The following is a 24787-nucleotide window of genomic DNA, read 5'->3' as shown; positions in this document are numbered from 1 at the left end:
GGCACTTGGGGTTGAATTTGAAACTCTAGGGCACTAGTGTGGCTCTATGAGAGCGCCTTATATAGGCTTCTGGTGACCAGAGGATCAGCATTGTTAACCAGCGCGGAAATGCACCCAGCCTTCTGAGCACCCTACCGAGCGACCAGAATATAGGGCAAATATATTATGTATACGTTTTTGACTTAAGTGTTTTTATCATGTTTTATATTTAAACTTACAGATGTCGAACTACCAGCAAAGTTTTTGAAGAGGTGTGTTTTTATATTTCCTGGTACCAAACTGATACAGGAAATTGGAACATCAGTAAATAATCTACACCGAAGACAATGAAATATAGTCACATAATACTTTAATGTTTTATTTTATTAAAGAAATCGGTAAAAAAATGTGTTAACTGAAAAAGATAAATTTTATTTTATTTGTAGTTGAATAACAAAATATGTATTTAATCTCCTTTTAACATAGGAATTCTCTTTGTGTAGGTACATATAAATAATAGGTACTTAGGTCTTGGTAAGTAATATATCTGATGGCGACTGTACATACAATGGGGTCGCGTATACGAGTACAAAGAGCATTAAAATAGTTGTTGATAGACCAAGTGAGCGAGCTACTATGGTACCGCAATACAGAAAAAAAAATTGACAAATGTAGTATTATTTTTATAGTAATAAAGGTTATTCATGAACCATCTCGTAATTTAAAAAAAACGGACTTTATCTCTAAATCATATGCCTTATATTTACAGATGTGTTAGGTTACAACTTGGTTCGTGAACGTGGTTTAGAAGCAACTTGAGACTGGGTGCGGAGTAAATTGCATCAATTTTTTTTACAATTTTGAGCGTTTATAGGAGAATATGTGGAGCGAGCATTATTCGACGTGTAGGTGTGGGTTCAACAAAAAGATCGCATGTCAATAGTTCTTTATTGTCGTTAAAATTCAATTAATAATCGCCTTTATCGACCATCAACTGTGTGGTCACTTTTTAATTGATTGACGTTGTCAGGTACAGTTTCACTACTCGCCGCCGCATTGTTCATAGCGCATTACTTATCCTATCGAATACAAGATGTCGCTGATTCCTGTAAACTTATGTTTAAAAAAAAAGACGCTTTACTCTATGCCATATATTGTAGGAAAGGAAGGGTATTCCCTGTCGTACGTCAAAAAATCCAAGATGGTGCCCAAGCCCATGGACAATAAAGTCTAGCAATAAAATCAACACTTGTCAAAATTTGACATTAGCAATCCACAGTCAGGTGACAATCAAATCAAACCGAACCACTTCGAGTTCAGAGCCATTTCAAACTATATAGTAGTAATAAACAAAGTTGATTTTTGTTTGATTATTTTTTCTATGAATGAGTTTTGATTGTTACAAATGATAATATCCACAGTTGATAGAATCAACACTTGATACAATCAACATGCGATAGAATCAAGTGTTGATTTGATGTGGACGCGAAATTTGACAGTTGTGCATCTCGAATAAGGCCCCTGAACTAAATAAACTTACGTCTTTTAGATTGCTTTAGGCATTACGGTTACATAAGTACACGAGCATGACGAATCTGGGTGTAAAAATGGAGCCAAGAGCAACGTTTAGGTAGGTAATAAAAGAATACATTTTTTTTGTTTTTATTTATTATATTACCAAAGTAATCCAACACAATGGGTCTCAAAAATACAAAAGATTACTTCAAGGAGTACTTATTTCGACTAGGATTAAATAGCGAAAAAAATACACCAATCGTTTTGACAAATCGTCAGTTGACAAGCAAAACTCACTAATTAATTAAAAAATATTTAAAAAAACTCAACCTTATTTTAGTAGAAACATAGTGTATTATGAACTTGTGGTGGTCATTAGTGAGTTTTGCTTGACACCTGACGAAATATATATAGCGATTTGTCGCATCTTTGGATTAATAACTAAATATTCTTTATTGTGCACCATACAGTTTAAAATAGACAGGTAATTAAAAACACTTAAAGCTAGGTAACAAGAGGCGGTCTTGTCGCTAAGAAGCGATTTCTTCTAGACAACCTTTGGGTAGCAGAAAACTATGAACTTACAACACTGAACAGGTAGTGCCGATATACATATAATTAAACAAAATGAAGACGCAAACAATATAATATATACCTACATACTAACATAATAAATAGATATTTACTTACATACATATATTATACAGTCATAAATAAAGGCAAGTTAAGGCAGTGAAAGCTTTCAAAAGATTTCTGAAAATGGGAAGGGATTTAGGGATTTTAGGGATTAGATTACCTATTAAACGAAGTTAATGTAACATGTAAGTCACGTGCTAAGTACAGTTTACGACTTTCACGAGATAAATGTATATGTTATACTGAGCGACTTTTACTATGGGACCAGCACCTTCATCGCGAAATGATGTCACTATATGATGTGTTTTTCATGTCACTATATGATGTTACTATAAATGTTTTATAGACTTGTAAAAGAACCCTTGAGGCCTACTTGCAGAAAAAAAAATTGAATTCTTTAAAAAATTTTTTTTTTTTTTTTATGGTATGTTTTAATAATAGGGACCGATTTACGGGTATCTATTTGTGCCCGTGAATGGGTTCTATGGGTGTATTACATGACATCAAATTTGTCTAAAAGGGCTTCTGCGCTGTTGGCTTCGGCCCCACGCATGCCTCTCAAAGGTCCGGGACCCCATGGTCCCGAGACATGGAAAGACATACAAATAATAATAATAAATATTCTTTATTGTACACCAATTACACAAAGAGAACACAAATTACAATTAGGTAACAACAGGCGGTCTTATCGCTAAAAAAAGATCTCTTCCAGACAACCTTTGGGTAGCAGGAAACAATAACTAATGTTTTCTATGGGAGACCGACTTGGATCTTGATCTTTATACTTATCTTAAAAATAATAAGTTTTATGTTAACTTTTGCCTGGTGCCGGAATTTTTTACCACAAACGCATATACCTACTCGTAAATGTTTATAGGCGCATTTCACAAAAACTTACATTAATGTTTAATGCTTTGTTTTTTTGAGAGAGAGAGAGAGAGAGAGAGAGATTATTTATTTAAACACAGGTACAATTATTTTAAATTGGTGAAAACACAGGTACAATTTAATGATCGATCTTACATAGGTTTCGTAGTCTCACCATGCTCTGCCAAAAGTGGCGTACAAATACTTAAGACGTACAAAGGCTTTAGACGATGTTTCAAACTATTAAGTTATTGGCATTGTGAGTCTTTTGGTAATAAGTACATTTATATGCATTTAAATCAAAGGGTAATTCAAGAAAATATTAATGTTGGAATTGAAATATCCAGAGGATTAGATCAGTCATAATACAAAAGGCTTAAAGAGAGCCAAAGCTGCATTTACGTATATAAAAATTACGCGAAGATATCAATCAGTTGCTGCTTTTTCGCTCACTGCGTACGATAATGAACCAAAACCTCACACCGCTCCACGCACGCAACGAAAGTAGACGCAACACATTCGAAAAAGGGTCCACATTTGAATGGCGCAAAACAGTTTTTTTGCAACCAGTCTTCTATAAAAATATAATCGCCATCTAACTATGTGAGTCATATATAAGCTGCGCGAAACAATTGTCTTATCAAATAGTAACAGAAGTCGTTAGAATACGGACGCATCATGTATCGGCTTATGTGTTTAGTTCTTGTGTGTTCAATAGTAGCTCTTCCTACTGATCGGGATAATACTGTGGAGCCTACAATGGAAACAGCCGCTCGGGCGATGGGAAAGAATTGCTCCAGCGGAATCTTCAGTGTTACTTGCTTGAAAATAGAAGCTATATCAGTGCTTGAGAAGCTGAGTTCTAAAGAAGAATTGCAACTGTTACCAGGAATATCTGTCGTTAAAGAACAGAACGAAAATGGAAGCAACGCTAGAGAATTTGCTGCTGAATTGGCGAGAGCTATGCCCACTAAGCCTGATGAGCGATTAGATAAATACCTTATTTACGCATTAGGGAATTATTTGGATACACATTCAGTGAAGCTAAGGTTGTTAGATGACAGTGCCAGTGAGGAAGCGAGGGCTATGATTGGGGAGGCGAGGAGGAAAGGGGGGATGGGAGGAGGAAAAAAAGGAGGAATGGGTGGACTCATGGCAATGGGAATGTTAATGAAAGGTATGTCAAATGAACTAATTTAAAACTGATTCTGAGAATCAAAGCGAATTAACACGTTGTTAGGGATTTTGAAAATAGAGCATTGACGTATGCAAAAGGGTAATTTTTAGCAAATTTGCCACACCACACTTTTGTAGATAAATTATTGTCGAAAAGCAACATTTTGGAACAATACATCTCAATCTACTTCTTGACCTTCTTGACTTGTACTCTAAAATACCTACTTATAAGAAAAAATGATTTTTTTTTATATTACATCTTTGGAAACTAATTAGGTCACCTTAACATACCGAAATTAGTTAGGTTTAAGTACGTATGTCTAGGTATAGATCTGATCTGAAAAACGTACTCTGTTGATAATCTTTTTCATATTACATACAATGTTGTTTCTCTTTAATCTTTACAAGTGCATTATATATCTTAATAGCTTACGCACTGTTTAGTTAGTATGCTTATAGATACATGTGTATACTGTAAATTGTACAAATATGAACCTTATTTAAAAGACATTAAGGTTAACTGACGACCAGTTAAGTGTAAGGCCTACGTGTTCCAGATGTTTACCTTGAAAATACTTACAGTTCTTTTTCAAATAAATTCAGTCCATTGGGACAATGTATCCCGTATCAAGGTAGAGAGAGAAACCAGTAGAAAACCCGGCGTTGACTCCAGAACGTTTCAAGATTAATTCTTCATAATCTGCACACTTCCACATTAGTTTACTGCATAATAAGCTATAAATATCACACTTTAAACAACATTAATGAGCAAAAACGAAGAAATTAATCACGAGCCTACCAATATGGCACTCGTCTGAAAATACTTTGTTTCACCAATATATTTTATATCAACCTCGCAAGTCTGACCTAAATCAAAGCAAGAAAAAATCTAGCGGCTTATCATACAAGAAAAATTGGCAGTTAAATTAGAAACAATTTTAATACAAAATAGAATATGGTTTGTTTTAAAATCGACCGAATAAAAAACAAAAGCAACTCTGTTCCATTTCAAAATGACTTAAATTTCATTGTAGATTAATTAGTACCTATTATAGTCTAATTTTTAGCATTGGAAAAAAAGGTAAACGTTTTAACGTGTCTTTTTATTCAAAAACACTATAAAAAAACAAGTCACGGCAAATGTGTAACCATTATAAATCATATACGATCATTTACATTCTTTTGTTTTCATAAGTAATAGTTACTAATTTTTTTAAAGCGCTTGTCAATAAAATTACGTCTAGATTGTTTACGTTTTTTCTAATTCTAAAAGAAAACGAACTATAGGCCTGATTCGAAGAATAATTTATAAAGACACGTTACAGATCTTGGAAAGATCTTTAAAAAATCTATAACTAAACGACATGTCAAAATTAACGTTTATTTCGATTCCGCTGTGATCCCAATAAGATCTATCTACGATGTTTCTAACGTCAAAGTGACATTGGTGCCCGAGTCGAGCTGCTTCTGTCAATTATACGACATACAAACGATATCTAATGAGAACTTATCTAAACCAGAACTTATCGTTATCGTATCTCATTCTTCCCATCAAGCCGTATAGTACTAGGACAGTGAACCTCAAGAGAGTATCCAATTTTGCTTTGCTATACCGCCAAATATAATGTTATAGTCAATTAATAAGAATCCGTTATACTTACTTGCATATTTTTTGCACCCTCACACAGCAAAAAAGAAGATTAATACGCAAGTATAACGGGTTGGCACTAATTTACGTTACATTTGCTGAATAGACTAGGTATCTTAGATAGGAAAGCAACATTTAGGTATTATTTAGTAATTTAGTATTGATTAATATAACTTGTACCAACAACACAAGCCTTGTTGAGCTTATTGTGGGACTAAATAAGTAGTTTGGTGTAAAATTGTCACCATAATTATTGTTTAATACTTTGTAGATTTACACAATGTAGTTAGGAGGGCCTCGACATCGAAAAATTGAAAATTGTTATACTGCCTTTAAAAAAATCGATAACTACTTGTACTTCTTGTCAAAACTGTACAACAAATGTGTTATTTCTGCTATCAGTAGCTTGGTATATGTCGGGCCTTATTTTTTCCTGAGACTCCTGTCATGTTAGTTTTAGTAAGTAAGTAAACACTTTATTGTACGACATTTATTAGATAAGATAGAACGTAAATGTGTAGTACAAAGTTTATTGATTGTATGTTTATTGTTGTATGAAATGAAATGCTGTTTATTAAATACCACATTGTTTTTATCAATTGTTAGTTATGTGTTCTTTTGTTAAGTAGGTATTTAATTTGCTAGGTTGATCTGTGTAAGATTGTTGCCAAATATTTATTTATTTATTAATTCATCTGCTTTTGCAACTAAGAGCAAGGTGATTTGCGTTGCGAACGATATAATAACGAATAAAAAGATAACTTACGTTTCTAATCTAAGAAAACAAAAGAACACACAACAAACAACTGATAAAAACAATGTGGTATTTAATAAAAACAGCATTTCATGTCATACAACAATAAATTTTGTACTACTTACACATTTACGTTCTATCTTATGTAATAAATGTCATACAATAAAGTGTTTACTTACTTACTCAAACTTACACGATAGGAAAAAAATAAGACCTGACCTATACCAAGATATTTACTGATAGCAAAAGCAATACATTAGTCGTGCAGTTTTGACAAGAAGTACAAAACAGTCAACACATGATAACAGGTAATTTTGAACCTACCAATTATAGAAAAAGTTACTCGGCAATTACCTACTTTTCATTTACAGCTCTTTGCATGTTTTATTACATGTAATATTATATATTTTATAAGATAGATATTTTCTCATCCAGAACTCCTACATATACAGATATGCCTCTATGTTTTTAGGGTCCCGTACCCAAAGGGTAAAACGGGACCCTATTACTAAGACTCCGCTGTCCGTCCGTCTGTCACCAGGCTGTATCTCATGAACCATGATAGCTAGACAGTTGAAATTTTCACAGATGATGTATTTCTGTTGCCCCTATAACAACAAATACTAAAAAACACGGAACCCTCGGTAGACGAGTCCGACTCGCACTTGTCTGGTTTTTTTTAAAGTATTATAGGAGTTAAAAGCATTTAAAATGTTGTTTGAAATCAGTTTTTCGCTCCTAATTATTCTTATAACACAAAAATCAAAAGAAGTAAAACTTATGTGCATAGCTATGGTTAATATACATTAAATTATGTAAAAATATTTTCCAAAATGTAAATATCCAGAGAGGAAAATGAGGACTACCTCTGTATGGAGAATCCGCCGTGATCTTTCCTCTTAAGAAGTAAAAAGGTTCAAACAGATTAGCGCAAGGGCTTTGATTTTCTTGTCCACTCAATAGAGTAGAGATCGTGATAAAGTGGTTGAGTCCACACTCATTCATACTTTATGACGAATGTAACAATCTCCTCTCTATCAAATTAGGAAAACCCCATCCAGGCGACATTCATGTCATAATAATCCTGTATTATTCTATTGAAATTTAAATTATAATAGGTAATTTTGGGGTCGTGATCCTTAATATAAAAAACGCTGTGAGAAAAATTCATTGGACGTATATCTGAGTCATTTTTCGGTCATGTTTGTTCCTGAGTCATGGATGTTTCAATGTATTTAAGTATTTATACATTATATATTATATATATTGTTGTCTAAGTACCAACAACACAAGCTTTATTAAGCTTACTGTGGGACTTAGTCAATATGTGTAATAAAGTGCTATAATATTTATTGAGCTTACTGTGGGACTCAGTCAATTTCTGTAATAATGTCCTATAATATTTATTTGTTTAAACGTTTCGTCTACTTCGCGCCCCCAATGAAGTCCCATGGGGAAATTTGTTTAGTATGACCACATTTTTGACATTCAGGATCACATTTAAATCACCCCTGTATTAAAAGTTATCCTAGAGCAGACTTCAAATAATTTCATATAAATGTAACATATATGTATATAAAAATCGGGAGATATAGAGAACCAGGGGAGAGGCCTTTGCTCAGTAGTGGGACACCTAAATAGACTAAGAAAAAAATGTTATATGTGCAAAATGTGCAACAAGAGAGAAAAGTTAGTTATTCTTGCGAGTGTTGATTTTACACGAAAAACACGAGATGTAAAATAACTTTGCTCTCGTGTGACACATACAATTTTTCACCTCAGTAGTGAGAACATATTAAAGTTTAAATCAATTCAACATCAATTAAAGTTTTTATTCCTGTATTCATGCCCTTCACTAAATTAAAAAGCTACTTTGTCTCACTCCATGGAGTAAGGAAAGTTTCACTTTCCACATTCCCTGGAGTGACGAAAGTAGGCTTGTTCGAGCTGCTGAGGTCAAAAATATATTATATTCCGCTTAGTCAAAATACCATCGTAACTAGTTTTAAACTTCAGTCTTTACTTTCACCATTTCTAAAACCTAACAAGCGCAACAACTGGAGCATTGAAAAAGTAGTAAATAAAAATGTCACTCACTTGATTATATGTTACATTTGTAGTGTAATTTGACGACCGCGCCACAGATTGATGGCTTACATTGACAATGACAGTGAAGTGACGCATATTGTAATAAAATACCGACTTAAAGAAAGCGTAAACGAGCTCCTATAATAGTTTTTACATTGAAATATTCGAAATTGGTGCTTTTTAGGGTTTTGTAGTCACCTAGAAACCCTTATAGTGTCGTCATTTCCGTCTCTCCGTCCGTCCGAGGCTTTGCTCAGTAATCGCTAGTACGAGACAGTTGCAATTTGGCATGGATACATAAATCATGCATGGTGACAGAACGGTAAAAATAAAAACTACAAAAAAAAAACATTATGATACCTCCCATGCAAAATGCAAAAAAAATATATATCGTTTTTTTTTGCTTTGACCCAATAGTGTGGCATATCGGTAGATAGGTCATTTAAAACGTTAAATGACCTATCTACCGATACCCCACACTATTGAGTCAAAGCAAAAAAAAACGTTTATATTTATTTATTCGTTAATAAGGGTCTCTAAAAAACCTTTTTTTGATAAAAATAATATTTTAGGGCATAATCGCTTCGAAAGAAAAAAAGATATGTCCCCCCCCCCCCCCCCCCCCCCCCCCCCTCTAACTTTTGAACCAACAAAACGGTGAAATTTTCAATGAAAACCATAGGGAACATGATCGGTTTTTGAGTTATTGCAAAAATCTTCTCCTCTTAGTAAAAAGACGTACAAAGCGCTGCGAAGGTACACCCTTATTCCTTTGTACTTGTAATGTACATGATACTTCATAATAGCCCCGGTTTGTCCTGTTATGTCCTAACAGAATGTTAACTACGAAACCCTACATTGAGCATGGCCCGAAATGATCTTGGCCAATTTTTTCTTCATTGACAACTTTTTGAGTTCCAATTTCTAACAAGATACGTTTTTGGAGTAAGTGGGTACACAGAGAGAGGCCTATGCTCAGCATTGGGCGACTGGAGGCTGATGGTGGGTGATGAATTTTGAACAATTATTACAACTTCTGGGTGTCTCCACTGTCTTCTGTAACACGAGCTAATTATTAAAACATAGATTGTATTCCTCAAGCGATAACACATTTGTTCAAAAACATCCAAAAATTATGTAGTCTTTAGATTTCCTCTTTTTCATATAAATTAACTATTATTTTCAATGTATGCCATCATCAGTGTAATTGACCTTGATTGTCATGCTTTAAACATAACACAAGTTAATTTTAAAAGTCGGTGAATATATGTTGGTCAGTACAGCCTACAGTTCTGGCACGGGACTGCCTCTGTCAAGTCAAGAAAAAAAAACAAAGGCAAAGCTTTCCTTTCCTTAAAGTTATTTTTCTCAAACTTATTTTTTTTTAATTAGGTCCGGAAATACTACGTATCCGGAGCGATGAGGGAAGGTGATATGTAAAGGGATTTCATACAGCCTTACACACCTAGGCCTGTAAAGCAACCTTCTTTTGTTTTGAACGTCAAATTGTGACATACTGTCTTGGCATTCAATCATCAAATAGTAGTAGATTAGTAATTTGTTTATAGCTGTGTAAATCTACGAAGAAAACAAACTACATTTTTTGTACTTCATTGTAAGTTTGAGAAAAGCACAATACATATCTCGGCGAGAAATGGAGTTGCCGGCTGCGTATCTCTATCCAGCCTAGCTACGCTCGGCCGTGTATATCTAGTATATCTACTTAGCCTGCAACTCTTCGTTTGTCGGCCTCTATAGTAATGTACTATACCACAATTCGTAGCCTCAATATGATTGTTTACCTTGATTCAATCTTGATAAACATCATCGACTTTTTTTAAAGTTCAAATACTTACATAACTTAATTATGTTTAATTTTCAAGTTAATATTATTAAAAGTATCAACATAATTTCATTTATACCATATTTATGTACTTATAAAAACGTATAATCATTGTAATAAAATGATTTTCGTTTTCAGTTAGAATTACCTTAGACCTTACGTAAACTACTATCCAATAGATCCTTGTTAGATTTTCCGTTGATATGCAACACATTGTTCCAGGTACGCTCATGTCCGTCGGTCTCGGCGGACTCGCGATGCTCGCGGGCAAAGCTCTGATGACGGCCATGATGTCTCTCCTTCTCTCCGCCATCATCGGCATCAAATCTCTGTCCTCAGGAGGAAAATCCACCACCTACGAGATTGTCTCCAAGCCAGTCTACAGTCATTCCCATAGTCACTCGACGGCGCATGAGGATGTTGGCGGTGGATATGGCCATTCGGGCTATGGAAGGAATTTGAATGTTAGGAGACGTTAATTTAATACGAACGAATAATTTATTAACTATTTATTGATTAGGCTAAGACATGGTTTATGTTTGCTTATTTATAATGCTTGATGTGGAAAGTACAAAGATTGAAAAGTAGATTTTTTTGTGTGTGGTCAGAGCACTGTTTTTGTATATTTTATTTTTATTTGTTAATTTGTTGTTTTATTTTTTAATAACATATTTCTTATGTACTTTATATATTTTTGTGCAAAAATGTTATTTTTCACACTATATAAATATTTTATATTTATTTATTTCATTTTGTTATTAATATATATCTAATATAATAAACTAAGAATGTATTGTTTCCATTTCTGTCTTGGTTTTAAAAAAATATATAATATACTTATTTGTTTTATATAATATGTAGGTATATTTATGTAACAACCAAGAATTCCAACATACATATATTTATTACTATTTTTTGTAATACGTATCTATTAATTTAAACGCATATTAATGTTATATTTACAATTCATTCATATATTATTATATTATTACTTTCAAATATTTTTATTTTTATTTTTTTACTATGTTTGTTGATGCATTATTTTATGACAATATTGATGTATAATTGTTTTTTTTGGAATGTATATTATTATACACATGTTATTTACTATTGATTTCATATTTATTTTTTATTACATTTTATACAAATTGTTTTCATCTTTAATGTATATCATATTATATTAATTATTTGTCACAAGTCATTATATTATATTTTAAAAGACTGCTATATTATAAATATTGCAATTGTTAAGGGTTACTCGTACCTGCATAATATAATTATGTATTATAAGTTTTTTATGTTTGTTAAAATATCATCGCTTAAGTATGTATATTGTATCTGTGTTATTATTTTTTTATTTGCTGTACCAAATGCACTATATAAAAAAGTGAACCAATTTAATCAATTGATGGCGTGTGTATTATTTTTTTATGAATTAAATCAATTTGTTGTTGAAACATTGTTGTTTTTCTTTATTTGTACAGGAAAGCCAAAAAATTCGTTGATGAAATATTTTTAGGCATATCTTTCTTACTAACTTGTAAAACTTGTATTAAAAATTAAAACTACAATCATTTACCTAAAACAAAACGTACGTATAATCTTAAAACTATTTTTTTAGCTTTGATAAATAATCAAACAATACAAGATGTAACAAAATAGTGCGGTTCTGTTTAAATGTATATTCATTATTCAAGATTGTGTTCTGATAAGGGAAGAGTAGAATACACAGTTTTTGACGCGAAAATGTGTGGGCTTAGTATGAAGGATCGGCTGACTTGGACGACCTGCCCCAAAAAAAATCACGTCAAAAAAAGGTAGGTAATAAGAGTAACTTGTCTTTTTTTATAATAAAAAGCATTAAATAATCGTTGTAATGTTGGTTGAATAAAATAGATATTTCTAATTTTATAAAATATATTTGCCAGTAAATATAGTAATAGTTGCAGAGATTCCCTTTGGTCGTGTTTCAATTTATCGCCTCTCGTTGCGAATTTCCTATTTTTTGCACTTGTGTCGTAATATACTAATACTATTAATAATAAAAAAATTCGGGGTTGGTCCTATAGTAAAAGTTGCTCAGTATAATCCCAAAACCTCCCTGGCAACGGGGATGTACATATTTTTTGGCCACATTGTAGATTTCAACCTATTTAACCCTATTATTATTATTTTAACAATAGGTACGATGAATTAAATTCATGATACTAATTATTAAAACTATAATTCAAATAAAAACGATTCACAATGACTTTGCTGGCTTATATAAAATAATTGTATTGTTCACAAAAGTTAAGAATTTATACGCATGTACGTATACATTAAAAGAACATGAAAAATAATATCAGACTAGTACTTTGATTTGCACACGAAACAAGCAAAAATATGAGTAAGGTAGAAGTGCTAGTGCTCGACGCTGCACTAGTACTCGACATGGGCACTTTATGTCAAAGTGACAAGGATTAAGTTCGAATACAGAAAAATCTTCGTTGTTCAAATTTAACCTGTATTTCTATGACATAAAGTGCCCATGTCGGTGACTAGCGTCGAGCACTAGTACTTTACCTTACTACGCACTAAACTTACAAAAAAATATTTGAATTGAAATGATTTAAACCAATGAAAAGGCGCGAATGAATAGTAGATTGTTGACTGAAGGATGAAAGGCACCCTTTTTCTGTCGAGTTAGTTTGGCGCTCGAACGCAGCGCAGTGAGAGCTCCAATAGTCCGAGACTCATATAGTTTTTTTTTATACTGCGTCGGTGGCAAACAAGCATACGGCCCGCCTGATGGTAAGCAGTCTCCGTAGCCTATGTACGCCTGCAACTCCAGAGGAGTTACATGCGCGTTGCCGACCCTAAACCCGCCCCCCCTCGATGAGCTCTGGCAACCTTACTCACCGGCAGGAACACAACACTATGAGCAGGGTCTAGTGTTATTTGGCTGCTGTTTTCTGTAAGGTGGAGGTACTTCACCAGTTGGGCTCTGCTCTATATCTGGAATGACATCCACTGGCTGTGCCCTACCACACAAAGCCAGATGACATTCACAATGCCCATACCTCTCTTTTGGACGTAGTTTAAGGACGTACCCGGGTCCACGTAGTTTAAAGATGAATACGAATACGAATAGTGCCTTTCACCCGAGTTAAATACTCTACTTTTCATTTCGAATACGAGGAAAATAAAATACATGTGCGTTATAAAAAAACATGGCTAAGTATAAACTTCTGTAGTATTTCTTGAAAGTACTTTCAATTAAAAATTTAGTTGAAAATATTGTTATTTATGGAATAGGGAGTTTATTATCAGAATGAAAGTTGTACAACAAATTTATTTTTTTTAAATTGCTTATCGTAAAAAAATGTACGTGTAGAAAGCACAGTGCACACTTTTTAGACCAACAACGACTCACTCTCAGAAAATGATAAATTAAAAATAATATGACATGATTTTGTACCGTACCTCTGCATCAGTTTACTTATGTATCTTCGATTGCTTCACATCGGCATAACTATTAGCCAACAGTATTTTCTAAGAAGCTATTTTAGTTCTACTTTTTGTAAGAGAGAGTTGTAGATGTCTTTTTTCTCATTTAAAACACTTTCGAGATCAGTTGCTGACATTTCTGTTACTACGATTCTCACGATGGGTTTTGTAGATGTTACATATTCAATATCAGAGACTAGTAAATACTCAAGACAAACAACCTGCAGAACTTTTATACTTTTTTTTTTCATTTTAGCTTTATACATTATAAAATCTGGCATCTATGGTTTTAAGACTTTTAAACGTAGCATTCCTGAACGATGTTATACAGCGCGTATTTTTGATACGACCACATAATCAAAGGGCAGTTTAGGCTGTAATTAACATACTTTCATAGGTTTTATAAAAAATGGACGACTTTTATTTTTTCATATAAAATAATTCAGCAGGCAATGTATCACTACTTTGTTTTAACTCAAAACGTCTCATTAATGACGCGACGTCACAACTGTCACAAGTGATCATGATGTATTTCATTGCCGCTCGAAAAAAATGCAAAAATTTATTATGCTATGGGCTATAACCGCGAAAATCGAAATTCGTCAATTGCGGGCATTTTTCTCTGTCACTCAAATAACGCCTTTATGAGAGTAAAAGAGAAAGATCCCCGCAATTTGCGAATTTCGGTTTTCACGGTAGGCCCCCTGGTAGTAAAATCTTTCAGGATCGTTTTATAGTACTAAAACCTATGTCTAGTTTAAGTTTGAGGTTATTTAAAAAATACACACTGTATGTACAGACAGAATCACAATTAAAGCATTACTACACTTTATAAAATAAAGTCCCCCGTCGTCGCATCTGTTTGTATGTATGGCCGCGACTCAAAAACTACTGAACGGATTTTCGGGCGGTTTTTACCTGTGAATAGAGTGATTTTTTAGGAAGGTTTAAGTGTTTAATTTGTTAAACCGTGCGAAGCCGGGTCGCTAGAAGTAAAATAATAATAGGCGTATCCTTATTTGATGATACCGTCTAGCTTCAAGATTTTAAACCTGTTCTAGGGCCCAAAATGTTATATTTGCAAGTACAATTTTTCGTTTTGAAATTATTTAATTTAGGTTCAATCAATAGAATCAATTTTTGGTTTTTAATTTAGGTTTTCCCGAGGGTATGAGGTTCTTCAAAAAAGGAGTGTACAGATTTTTAAAGGGCCGGCAACGCGCATGTAATACTTCTGAATTTGCAGGCGTCCATAGGCTACGGTGACTGCTTACCATCAGGCGGTCCGTATGCTTGTTTGCCACCGTCGTGGTAAAAAAAAAAAGACGTTGGGTGGCAGTTGTTATACTCAAATAACTAACGTGTAATAATAATATTTCGCGGCGTTATATGGGGGTCGCTTGTTAGTCTTCTTTATTTACTAGATTCTGCTATATTGACTATGCAATGTCATTCAGAAAGACATGTAAAAAATCCTGCAAGTGAATTCACTCTTTTTCTCGCCCTTTGAGTATTGTTAGGCAGGTATAGTATTCTCATAGTAAATGCCAGGCCTATACAATGTCAATGACAACTTAAAGCTGAGTGAACATATAAATTATATAATTAATTATGTATAAATATTTTTTAATAAACTACATTTAAATAAAAACTAACTTAAAACTAAAAAAGTCCCCCAAATGTGTACCATGCGGAAGGGTGCCCATAATGCTGGCTACATTTCCTCGCTGAATGGGAATGCCGATTCTTTGCCCAATGAATGAACCCTAAGGTCTCTCGTGGTGTCGAGGAGCATCTTTTTTATAACTGTAAATAGACTAAGAGTATCCTGACACCAAGGTCCTAAAATTTCAACCGCAAACTGTGGTTGCTTAATAGACCCGCATATTTGCATAAATTAGCCACTTTTAAATATATGAAAAATATATATTTTTTTCAATTCTTTTATGACAGGCAAGACCAATAGCCTATTGATAGGCAGATACAACTGCAACACCACAGAGGTTGCAAGTACGGTGCCTTTATATGGGAATACGCTTTTTCTTGAATGTTTGCAGTTCGTATCGGTCCGGAAACATCATGAGCGACAGTTCATTCCACAGTTTAGCTGTGTGAGGCAGAAAGTTTATAAGGATTGCCTACCAAAGTGGTCGGGTTTATAACCTTGTTCTTATCAGAACGTGTTATGTGTTATTAATTAGGCATCGGAGTTTTTATCGCACGTAAAGTTCGTGGTCCTTGATTATAAAATTAAACTCACTAATTCAATGCATGCGGTAAGAGGTTAAATAGATAAAAATATAAGTAACATATAGACTACCTAGCTTGCATATTATAGGAGCTTCGTCTGCCAACAAACCACTCTGTGGTTTGGCAGAAGTATATTGTAAATATTTATAAGGCATGAAATGTGAATAAACGTTTATTTTTTTTATTATTTTTTTTTTTATTTTTTAATAAAATAATGGGTATGAGCAAAAAGATTGGAAATATATTTTCGAACGATGGTTCCACACCTTTGGCCTGTGCCCGGTAAAATGACGTCAGTTTTTGATATTTAACAAATTTAACACATATCAGTGAAAGAATAAGAAAGTCAAATGGCGTTCTAAAAGTTTAAATCATGTGTCGAAAGATGGCAGTAAATTTACTGAGGCTACAAAGTTTACTTTGACAATCCACCTTTATTCAAATTCTCTTTGGTATGAGTAAGTATACGAGTCGAATTTTATTTATTAGACTCCACAGCTCGCTAACGTCTTATAGTGCCACAAAAACTCCGATGTCTAGTTATGAGTTATGAATGAACACTAGCGGAAGTGACTGCCCGAATAAAATAAAAAGATACAATACAACATACATGCATTAATGAAGATGAAAGTAATATAAACCACTTTTTTTTGTTTTTATCGAGATCAAATAGAAATGTGAAATGCATCGACATTATATCATCAATTGATCTCATTTTTTATATATCTGATTGCAGACAAGCAGACGTGATCTTGTTAACTATATACAGTGTGTCCCTAGCCATTGGACAAAGCTGAAATGTACATATGCATTAGGGTATTTAGAACCAGTGTACAAAGTATCATAACAACCGGTGTAGCGGTTTCGAAGAAATTAACAAATTACCATTTTTTACTTTGGAACAGCCTGTCTGTGTTAGTAGCTCCTAAGGTAAATATCCTCAAAGAATAGTATGGAACCTTCTTCGACCTTTTTGATTATCTTCTTTATTTATGACACTAATAAACTTTTGACTTTTGAAAAATGTCATCATTATCAAATATTTCGAACAAATTGTCAAAAACACTGCCAAAGATTAACACAGTGTGTTTCGTTTTGTTGTCCATTATTGCAAATAACTTTTGTTCGATTTTTTTTTCTTTTGTTCTAATTAAAAAAATATTAACGTCAGAGCATTCCTGAGAAGTAACCCTACGTGGGATTTCAGGATTTGTCCAATGGCTAAGGTCACCCTGTATATTAATAATAAGAGTCAACCAACACCTAGAGAGACTCTCGCTGGGTGACTGGATCAAGATTCAAGGGTCAGGTGCAGAAGGCGGTTATCTTGGATAGTACGTCGGTTCCTCTCTCTGCGGCCCTGACCACCGGCAGCTTGGGTTGGGCCCCACCCCGCTACTGGCGGCACCCTATTAAGTTAGGTATTTTATAATATGTTTATATGTTTTTGTACGTGTTTTTATATTTTACTCTTATATTCATATTATAAATGACCTAACTTAAGAAGATCAATAAATAAAGAGATTAATAATAATAACATTGTTATGGCAGGTGCCCGGATGTCTTTGCAATAACCTAGTCTCATTGTCCACCTAAACTTCAATCCATAGACCATTACATTTTTCTACAATATTTCCAATGCCGGCTGCGACCTGTTCATGGGTGTCTATTGTTGTACCTGTGAATGGGTTCCAGCAGGTGTTCTACATGATATTAAAGCTCTCCAAGGGGCCTCTACGTGTTGGATCTTTATCCCCACGCAAGCCTACCAAAAAACCGAGATTTATAGACCCGTGAAATCCAAGGAGATATAAATAAATAATAAATTCATTTATTTCAGAATATAGTTATTGATATATTTGCCTAAATTTTAAAAAAAAATAAGATTTTTTCAACGCCATTAAATTCTGCAGTGTTCAAAATACGTCATAATTTATTCAATTTTTTTTACTACGTTTGAAAAAATATTCGATGTGACGTACTTGCTTTTATTTAACGCCGCGCGCCCATTTTTTTTATTACGAAAAAGTAAGCATTTGCCCACAATCTCACCTGATGGAAAGTGCCGATGCAGTCTAGGATAGAACATGCTTACCTAAAAGATGTCTATTCACTCTCGATTTAAAAACGTCCAAGTTATAGTGGACTGGGAATAGATTTTCCGGAAGTGAATTCCACTCCTTAGCCGTACCAAAATCAAGCGCGAAGACCATTTTCAGCGCTAATTTTGATTTCTTAAATATTAATACTTTTTGAGATAACGGGGAAATAAAAAATATATCCAATTTTCCTCCCCTTTTTTTTATAACTTTTTTGTACGAGAATAAATGCTTGGAATATATTTTTCTAGACATCATTATGAATCCAATGAAATAGTACTTAGGCATATCTCTATTTTTCACCATTTTTAACTAGTTCTAGTTAACTAGTTAAAAATGGTCTACAGGTACAGACTAAACATTTATATGAAACAGTCAAGCCATAAATTTAAACTAAGGTGTAGAATTTGTGGATTTAGGGCTTGTAGAGTTAGAAGCTTGGCTCTACAAGAGATCTGATAATTTTTTGACAGTGCGAGCCTTATGGTTTCGTCTTGGCAACATTTTACATGACAATTTTTTTGGTGGGATTACAGTTATTTTTGTAAGTTGCTTATGTCAATCTTCCATCCCTTTATTTAAAGGGTTGGGGATAATTTACAAAAAAATCCTGTAATACGTATCTTTTATACAATATGCTTTGTACTATATATATTCCCCATATAATCTTCAACACCCTGTCCCCCTAACGCCCTTTTCCACCCCCTTTTCACACTAATAAGATGATTTTGGGGTTGAGAACTATTCCACGTAACAAAAACTATCTACACACCAAATATCAACTAAATCGGTTGAGCGATTAAGTGCATTATTGACATCAAATCTCGAGAATTTAGTTTATCTAGTATAATCCAAACCCAAGTCAAATCCTACTCATAGTGTTGTGTTCCTGCCGGTGAGTAAGGTTGCCAGAGCTCAACGAGGGGGGGGGGTTTAGGGTCGGCAACTCGCATGTAACAGGCGTACATAGGCTACGGAGACTGCTTACCATCAGGCGGGCCGTATGCTTGTATGCCATTTATTACTTGTAGTTGACTCTGTTCACCCAGCTCAGATCACCCGGGTCAATTAAGGAAACTAAAAATTCACTTAGTTCACCTATGATTTTCTTGGGGGTATTAAGTAAATATAAGAGCCTCGGTAGAGAGTACCATTTTGTACCATTTGGCGTTGGAACTCTAGGTCCATGGGGTCCCAGCGCGCACAAGTTTTTTGGAGAAATCGCGAAACGTCTGGTTGACGTAACTGGTGACCGAAGAGCTGGCGGCTTCCTCGCACAACGTTTCAGTATAGCGATACAACGAGGAAATGCCGCCAGCATCCTTGGTACAATGCCTCAAGGGCCTATTTTAGATATAAGCTAGTTATAGTAATCATCTGTATATATGCATTATGTAAATTGTTGTTGTAAATAAATATAGCGTTAGTAAATTTTAAGTAAGTATCACCTGAGGTGCACAAAGCTAACGGACTGTAATATCCCCTGTATATAACTAGTCATTCAAATAATAGTTGCGTTTCGATCAAGATATTAAAACTAGTTATGAGTTGTAAGATTTTGGTTTATATGTAGTTTAACGGTAATTTTTGGACATAAAATAAGTCCTGTGGCGGAATTCATGACAGTGGTTGCGTTACTTTTGACGAATGCCATGAACATGAAGCATACAGCCTGCCTGTTGATAAGTGGCAAACGTAGCCCATAGGCTTGCTTTAACCTATTTATTGTCTATGTATAACAAGGATCCTGACATCTTTTTTTTAATGAACGATATATTTGAGTACAGTCAGGTTTCAATAAAAAGTTTCTTTATTGCACATATAAAAAGAAAAGTTACACAGAGATAACAGTAAGTATTAATAGTAATGCGCATAGCAGTGTGTTTACAGACATTGCAGAGGTCCCCGCACTAGGCCAGGCCTGTATAGCGGGAGACCAGTTTACCGTAATTGTGCTATGCCTTAATCTATATAATATTTAAAGGAGAGTGATATGGGTATTTTTGCAAGCTTAGAAAAGTGATTAAAATACTTCTTAAATATGACACATACGAAAGTCTAAACGCATGTAACCCCAACAGTGATTTAACCTCTTGGAGTTCAATGTCCTAATACTAGTACGAATTCGCTCCAATGAAATATAAATCTTAATTAAATGAATCATAGTTCCTTTTGGTCTGTTTCGTTTGGTTTTAAAACAAAACAAATTCAACTCTATTTTCTAATACCATTGATTCAAATTCGATTGCCAATTTTCCTTGTATGGTAGGCCGCTAGGTATTGACAATGGTCACACCTGTCAGTGAGGACAAACAAAGTCCTTAATTTTATTAAGAAAGCATAAAATTGTTGAACTATCTAAAACCGCACCATTTCCAATGTCGATACCTTTTACTATTTATTTACGAGTCAGTCGAAAGACTCGAAAGTAATCACGCGGCCGAACAATGATCTCGATCAATTTTTGCTCTTTTACCTTTTTTGACGGTTTTTCTTACTTTTTGTAGCCAGTAGCCAGTATAAAATAAATTGGACAGTGCAGTCTAAGCATCAGTTGAATGGCGCCATTCAACGATATGACTACACACCTTTAGAGCAATATAGAAGTGGTTCAGTGACAAAATGTTCGTGAAAAGTGTTCTTGTGCCTGTTATCGTGTGTGTGCATTTATCGAAAGCTGTTATAGATGGATCCGAATCGAATACTATATCCGAACCGCCGAAGAATGTCTCGGAAAGAGCGGGAAGATTTCTGCATAAAGACTGCAATAGCAGCCTAAGTGCTAAATGCTTGAAGATTCATGTGTTATCCTTTATAGAAGATCTTAGCTCTCGCGATGAGCTTTCTCTTCTACCAGGGTTAAGCATTGTGAAGGAAAATAAAACAGTAAACTCATCAAGTCCTGAGGAACTAGCGGCAGAACTGTCGAGGCAGTTCCCTGGGAAGCCTGAAGAGAAACTGAACAGGTTCTTGCTGCATCGTCTCCAAGACTATTTGGATGGACATTCATTGAAGTATAGGTTGTTGGATCCGAAGACTTCTGAAGAAGCTATGAGTATGGCTAAAGGGGATTCGGCTTCAGTTGGGAGGAAAAGCGGTGGTGGCGGGGGCGGGCTCGGCGGCGGCGGCAAAGGTGGCGGCGGCGGGTTGCTGGCAGCCGCTATGATGATGAAAGGTATGGATATAATCAAATAATGCAATTTGATTTTGGGACATCCTAATCCCAATATATCCATAGAATAATAGGTCAAAATATGTAAGGATAATATATATTACATACATATACATACATATACATACATACATATACATTTACATATTTTTTTTCTTTATCATTTTCAGCAACAATATAATCAGTTTATGTGAATATATTAATGAAAGTTGGTCAGAGATATAAATAAATCTGCTTAATATAAATAAACCAACTCTTTTTTGTAAAATATCATGCACAAGAAAGTACTGTCTTAAATAAAATAAAATAAATATTTATACACCAAGAACAAATATAATGAGTATTAATGAGTTAACCTTTTTCTTAATGAATATTTTATTTTATTTAAATGACAGTGCGTTCTTTTTGCATGATATTTCAAAAATTACGGTTGGCTTTATATTTGAAAAATATCATGTAACACAAGAAAGTACTGTCTTTTATATAAAATTAAATATTTTAACACCAAGAAAAATTATCATGAGATATTAGAAGACTTTTTCATAATGTAATAATATTATATTTGATTTAAAAGACAGTGCTTTCTTGTTGCATGATATTTTACAAATTACGATTGGCTTTATATGCTAGCAGATTTATATTGTATTTTATATAAGAAAAATATAAAAATACCAGTAATACTTGTGTTCATAAAATTCCTGTACGGCTGCCACGAGTTTGACACTGATATACCCTAGCGCGTAACTTACTTTCTGATGCATCTCACTCGTACTCACATATCAGTGCGAGCGTATAGAAAGTAAGTTACGCAGGCATTATTGAATATGTCAGTTATATGGGATCATTTTACATTTATTTACTTTTAGTGTCTCTAAATACTTATCCGCAGATGTATGCAGGTTTCCTCACGATGTTTTCCTTACTGACTATAGCCCTAGCCCTTTCGGGCATGAGAGGAGGCCTCTGCCCAGCAGTGGGACCTATATACTCATTTACACCTACAGACAGATACATAGATATCTACGGAGTAGGCAAAATAGGTGTAATTTTACGATCTTATAATAAGCTGCACAAGGCTTGGCATAGACATCCCTCCTATCTCTATATTTTTCTTTATTACAGGAGCTTTAGCGGCAGCAGCCCTCGGCGCCCTAGCCCTACTAGCAGGCAAAGCTCTCATGGCTGCCCTAATGTCCCTCCTCCTATCAGCCCTAGTAGGCCTCAAGGGTCACGGCGGAGGAGGCAAGACTACCTACGAGATCCACGCGAAACCAGAGGTCTCCCATCATCACTCGCACAGTCACGAGGAACATCACGAACATGAACATGGACATCATGGCGGGTACAGGAGGGCTTATGAACCTGATGCGTATAGCAGCTATATGCCCTATGGGACTTCGAGCGCTAGCTCATAGATCTAGTACACTCGTAACTTTTGTAATTGGTTAAAGTCAAATACAGATCTAGGTTTTTGGACTTTCAACATAATTATACGAGTATGTTGAAAAATCAATATTTATATTCAGTGTCGGGGCAACACCAAAATTTGGTGTGGGCAAGGTACTTTTACCGAGGCCCTCTGGTGGCGCAAGAAATAACGAATTCCTCCGAGTCCTCGCCTCCGAGTTTACGTATTTGAGGCGCGAGGCCTCTCGGACCGCGAGGCCGTAGGCCACGTCGCCCACGCCTAGCGCCGCCTCTGTTTATATTGATTTCGAAATACGATTTCGTCGAAAGGCGTATTGGAAATTGGTACTTGACTGTGTTTGGTTTTAATGCAAGCCAAATAATTCTTAGTGTTTAGTAATTTATTAATTAGTTAAGTATTTATTTTGTTTGTTGTGAATTGTTTATTTATTGCAGTTACCGTTGGGTGTGTTAAAGTTTTATTTATTTAATTGTTCTTACTTTTTTCCTATTTTTTCCCACCGTAGAAATACACTATGTTTTACTTGTAGTAAAACTTTATTCAATTTATGTTTTTATTATTGTATATTTACTTCAAATCTTGACTGTCATTTATATATATATCATTTATGTACATTTATGCGTTTCTCATATTGATGACATATTTATATTATTTTGTACTCTTGTATTTATATAGGTATTTATGTAGGTATATACACAGTATTCCATAATGTGTACTGTATTACTTATTTCATATTATAAGCGGTATATATAACTGTGATATTATCCTTAGACTATTTATTTTACCATGATTATATGCATTTATTACTATACCAAAAACTTTTTTCGTCATTATTGTTATATAAATATTTATTTTTGTGACTTTATTTTGTAATTAATAAAGGATTTTTATTGAACTATTATTGTTTTATTTCGTCATTTAATTTTAGATATGTATTTACTATTACCGCTGCTATAGCACTTGAAATAATAACAATGGTATCATCAAGCTGATGATGGTGACCACAGGTGGTAATTGTGTCTCTATAATAAATCAATACATTATCGTATCGTATCGTACAATAAAACTTGTATACCTGCTTGCCAAAGAACAGAGACACAACTTATATTATTATACAGTACCGGCCAATAATAAATTAATTTATTAATTGAATCTTTATTGCACAAAAGAAAATTTTATTGTAAAAAAGGCGGACTTAATCTCGAAAGCATTATCTACCAGTCAACCTTAAGGCAAAGCAGAGAGATTAGTAGTAGGAAGTATCAGTATGATACTACTCCTAACAAAACATATAACGCAAAGCTAAATCAAACTTAACATAAAATATATACAATAGATACGATATACTTAAAAAAAAATACCTATATAAATATATACAAAATATAAATTATAAAACTAGCATTCATTCATCCTTCATTCTACCAGCGAAGAAAGTACGTACAGATTTCTTAAAAGCGAACTTATTTGGGTAATTTTTAGGGTTCCGTAGCCAAATGGCGAAAAACAGAACCCTTATAGATTCGTCATGTCCGTCTGTCTGTCCGTTTATGTCACAGCTACTTTTTTCCGAAACTATAAGAGCTATACTTGGTAAGTAGATGTATTGTATGAACCGCATTAAGATTTTTACACAAAAATAGAGTACTGTTCCTGTACTTTAGGTTCCCCATACTTAGAACTGAAACTCAAAAAATCTTTTTTCATCAAATCCATACGTGTGGAGTATCTATGGATAGGTCTTCAAAAATGATATTGAGGTTTCTAATATCATTTTTTTCTAAACTGAATAGTTTGCGCTAGAGACACTTCCAAAGTGGTAAAATGTGTGTCCCCCCCCCCCCT

General features: G+C 34.2%; 2 protein-coding genes across 2 annotated transcripts; both read left to right on the top strand.

Moving 5' to 3' along the window:
• Positions 1–3181: 3181 nt before the first annotated feature.
• On the top strand, positions 3182–11280 carry LOC133529793 (uncharacterized). Its single transcript, XM_061867603.1, has 2 exons — positions 3182–4174; positions 10729–11280. The coding sequence occupies exons 1-2, from the start codon at positions 3676–3678 to the stop codon at positions 10983–10985; spliced, it is 756 nt and encodes a 251-aa protein (XP_061723587.1). The 5' UTR covers positions 3182–3675; the 3' UTR covers positions 10986–11280.
• Positions 11281–20476: 9196 nt separating this feature from the next.
• Positions 20477–23805, top strand: LOC133529792 (uncharacterized). The gene is made up of 2 exons (XM_061867602.1): positions 20477–21519; positions 22639–23805. Exons 1-2 carry the CDS (start codon positions 20967–20969, stop codon positions 22929–22931), a joined length of 846 nt encoding a protein of 281 aa, XP_061723586.1. The 5' UTR covers positions 20477–20966; the 3' UTR covers positions 22932–23805.
• Positions 23806–24787: the final 982 nt, after the last annotated feature.

Source organism: Cydia pomonella, chromosome 21 (assembly GCF_033807575.1).
Source record: "Cydia pomonella isolate Wapato2018A chromosome 21, ilCydPomo1, whole genome shotgun sequence".
Taxonomy (NCBI): domain Eukaryota; kingdom Metazoa; phylum Arthropoda; class Insecta; order Lepidoptera; family Tortricidae; genus Cydia; species Cydia pomonella.
Note: the sequence above shows the minus strand (reverse complement) of the source record. Positions and strands in the feature narration are given on the sequence as shown.

Excerpts from the sequence above, each read along its gene's own strand:
- LOC133529793 (XM_061867603.1), top strand. The coding sequence starts at position 3,676 with ATGTATCGGCTTATGTGTTTAGTTCTTGTGTGTTCAATAGTAGCTCTT. Across the intron at positions 4,175-10,728 it reads AATGGGAATGTTAATGAAAG|GTACGCTCATGTCCGTCGGT; the intron begins GTATGTCAAATG and ends ACATTGTTCCAG.
- LOC133529792 (XM_061867602.1), top strand. The coding sequence starts at position 20,967 with ATGTTCGTGAAAAGTGTTCTTGTGCCTGTTATCGTGTGTGTGCATTTA. Across the intron at positions 21,520-22,638 it reads AGCCGCTATGATGATGAAAG|GAGCTTTAGCGGCAGCAGCC; the intron begins GTATGGATATAA and ends TCTTTATTACAG.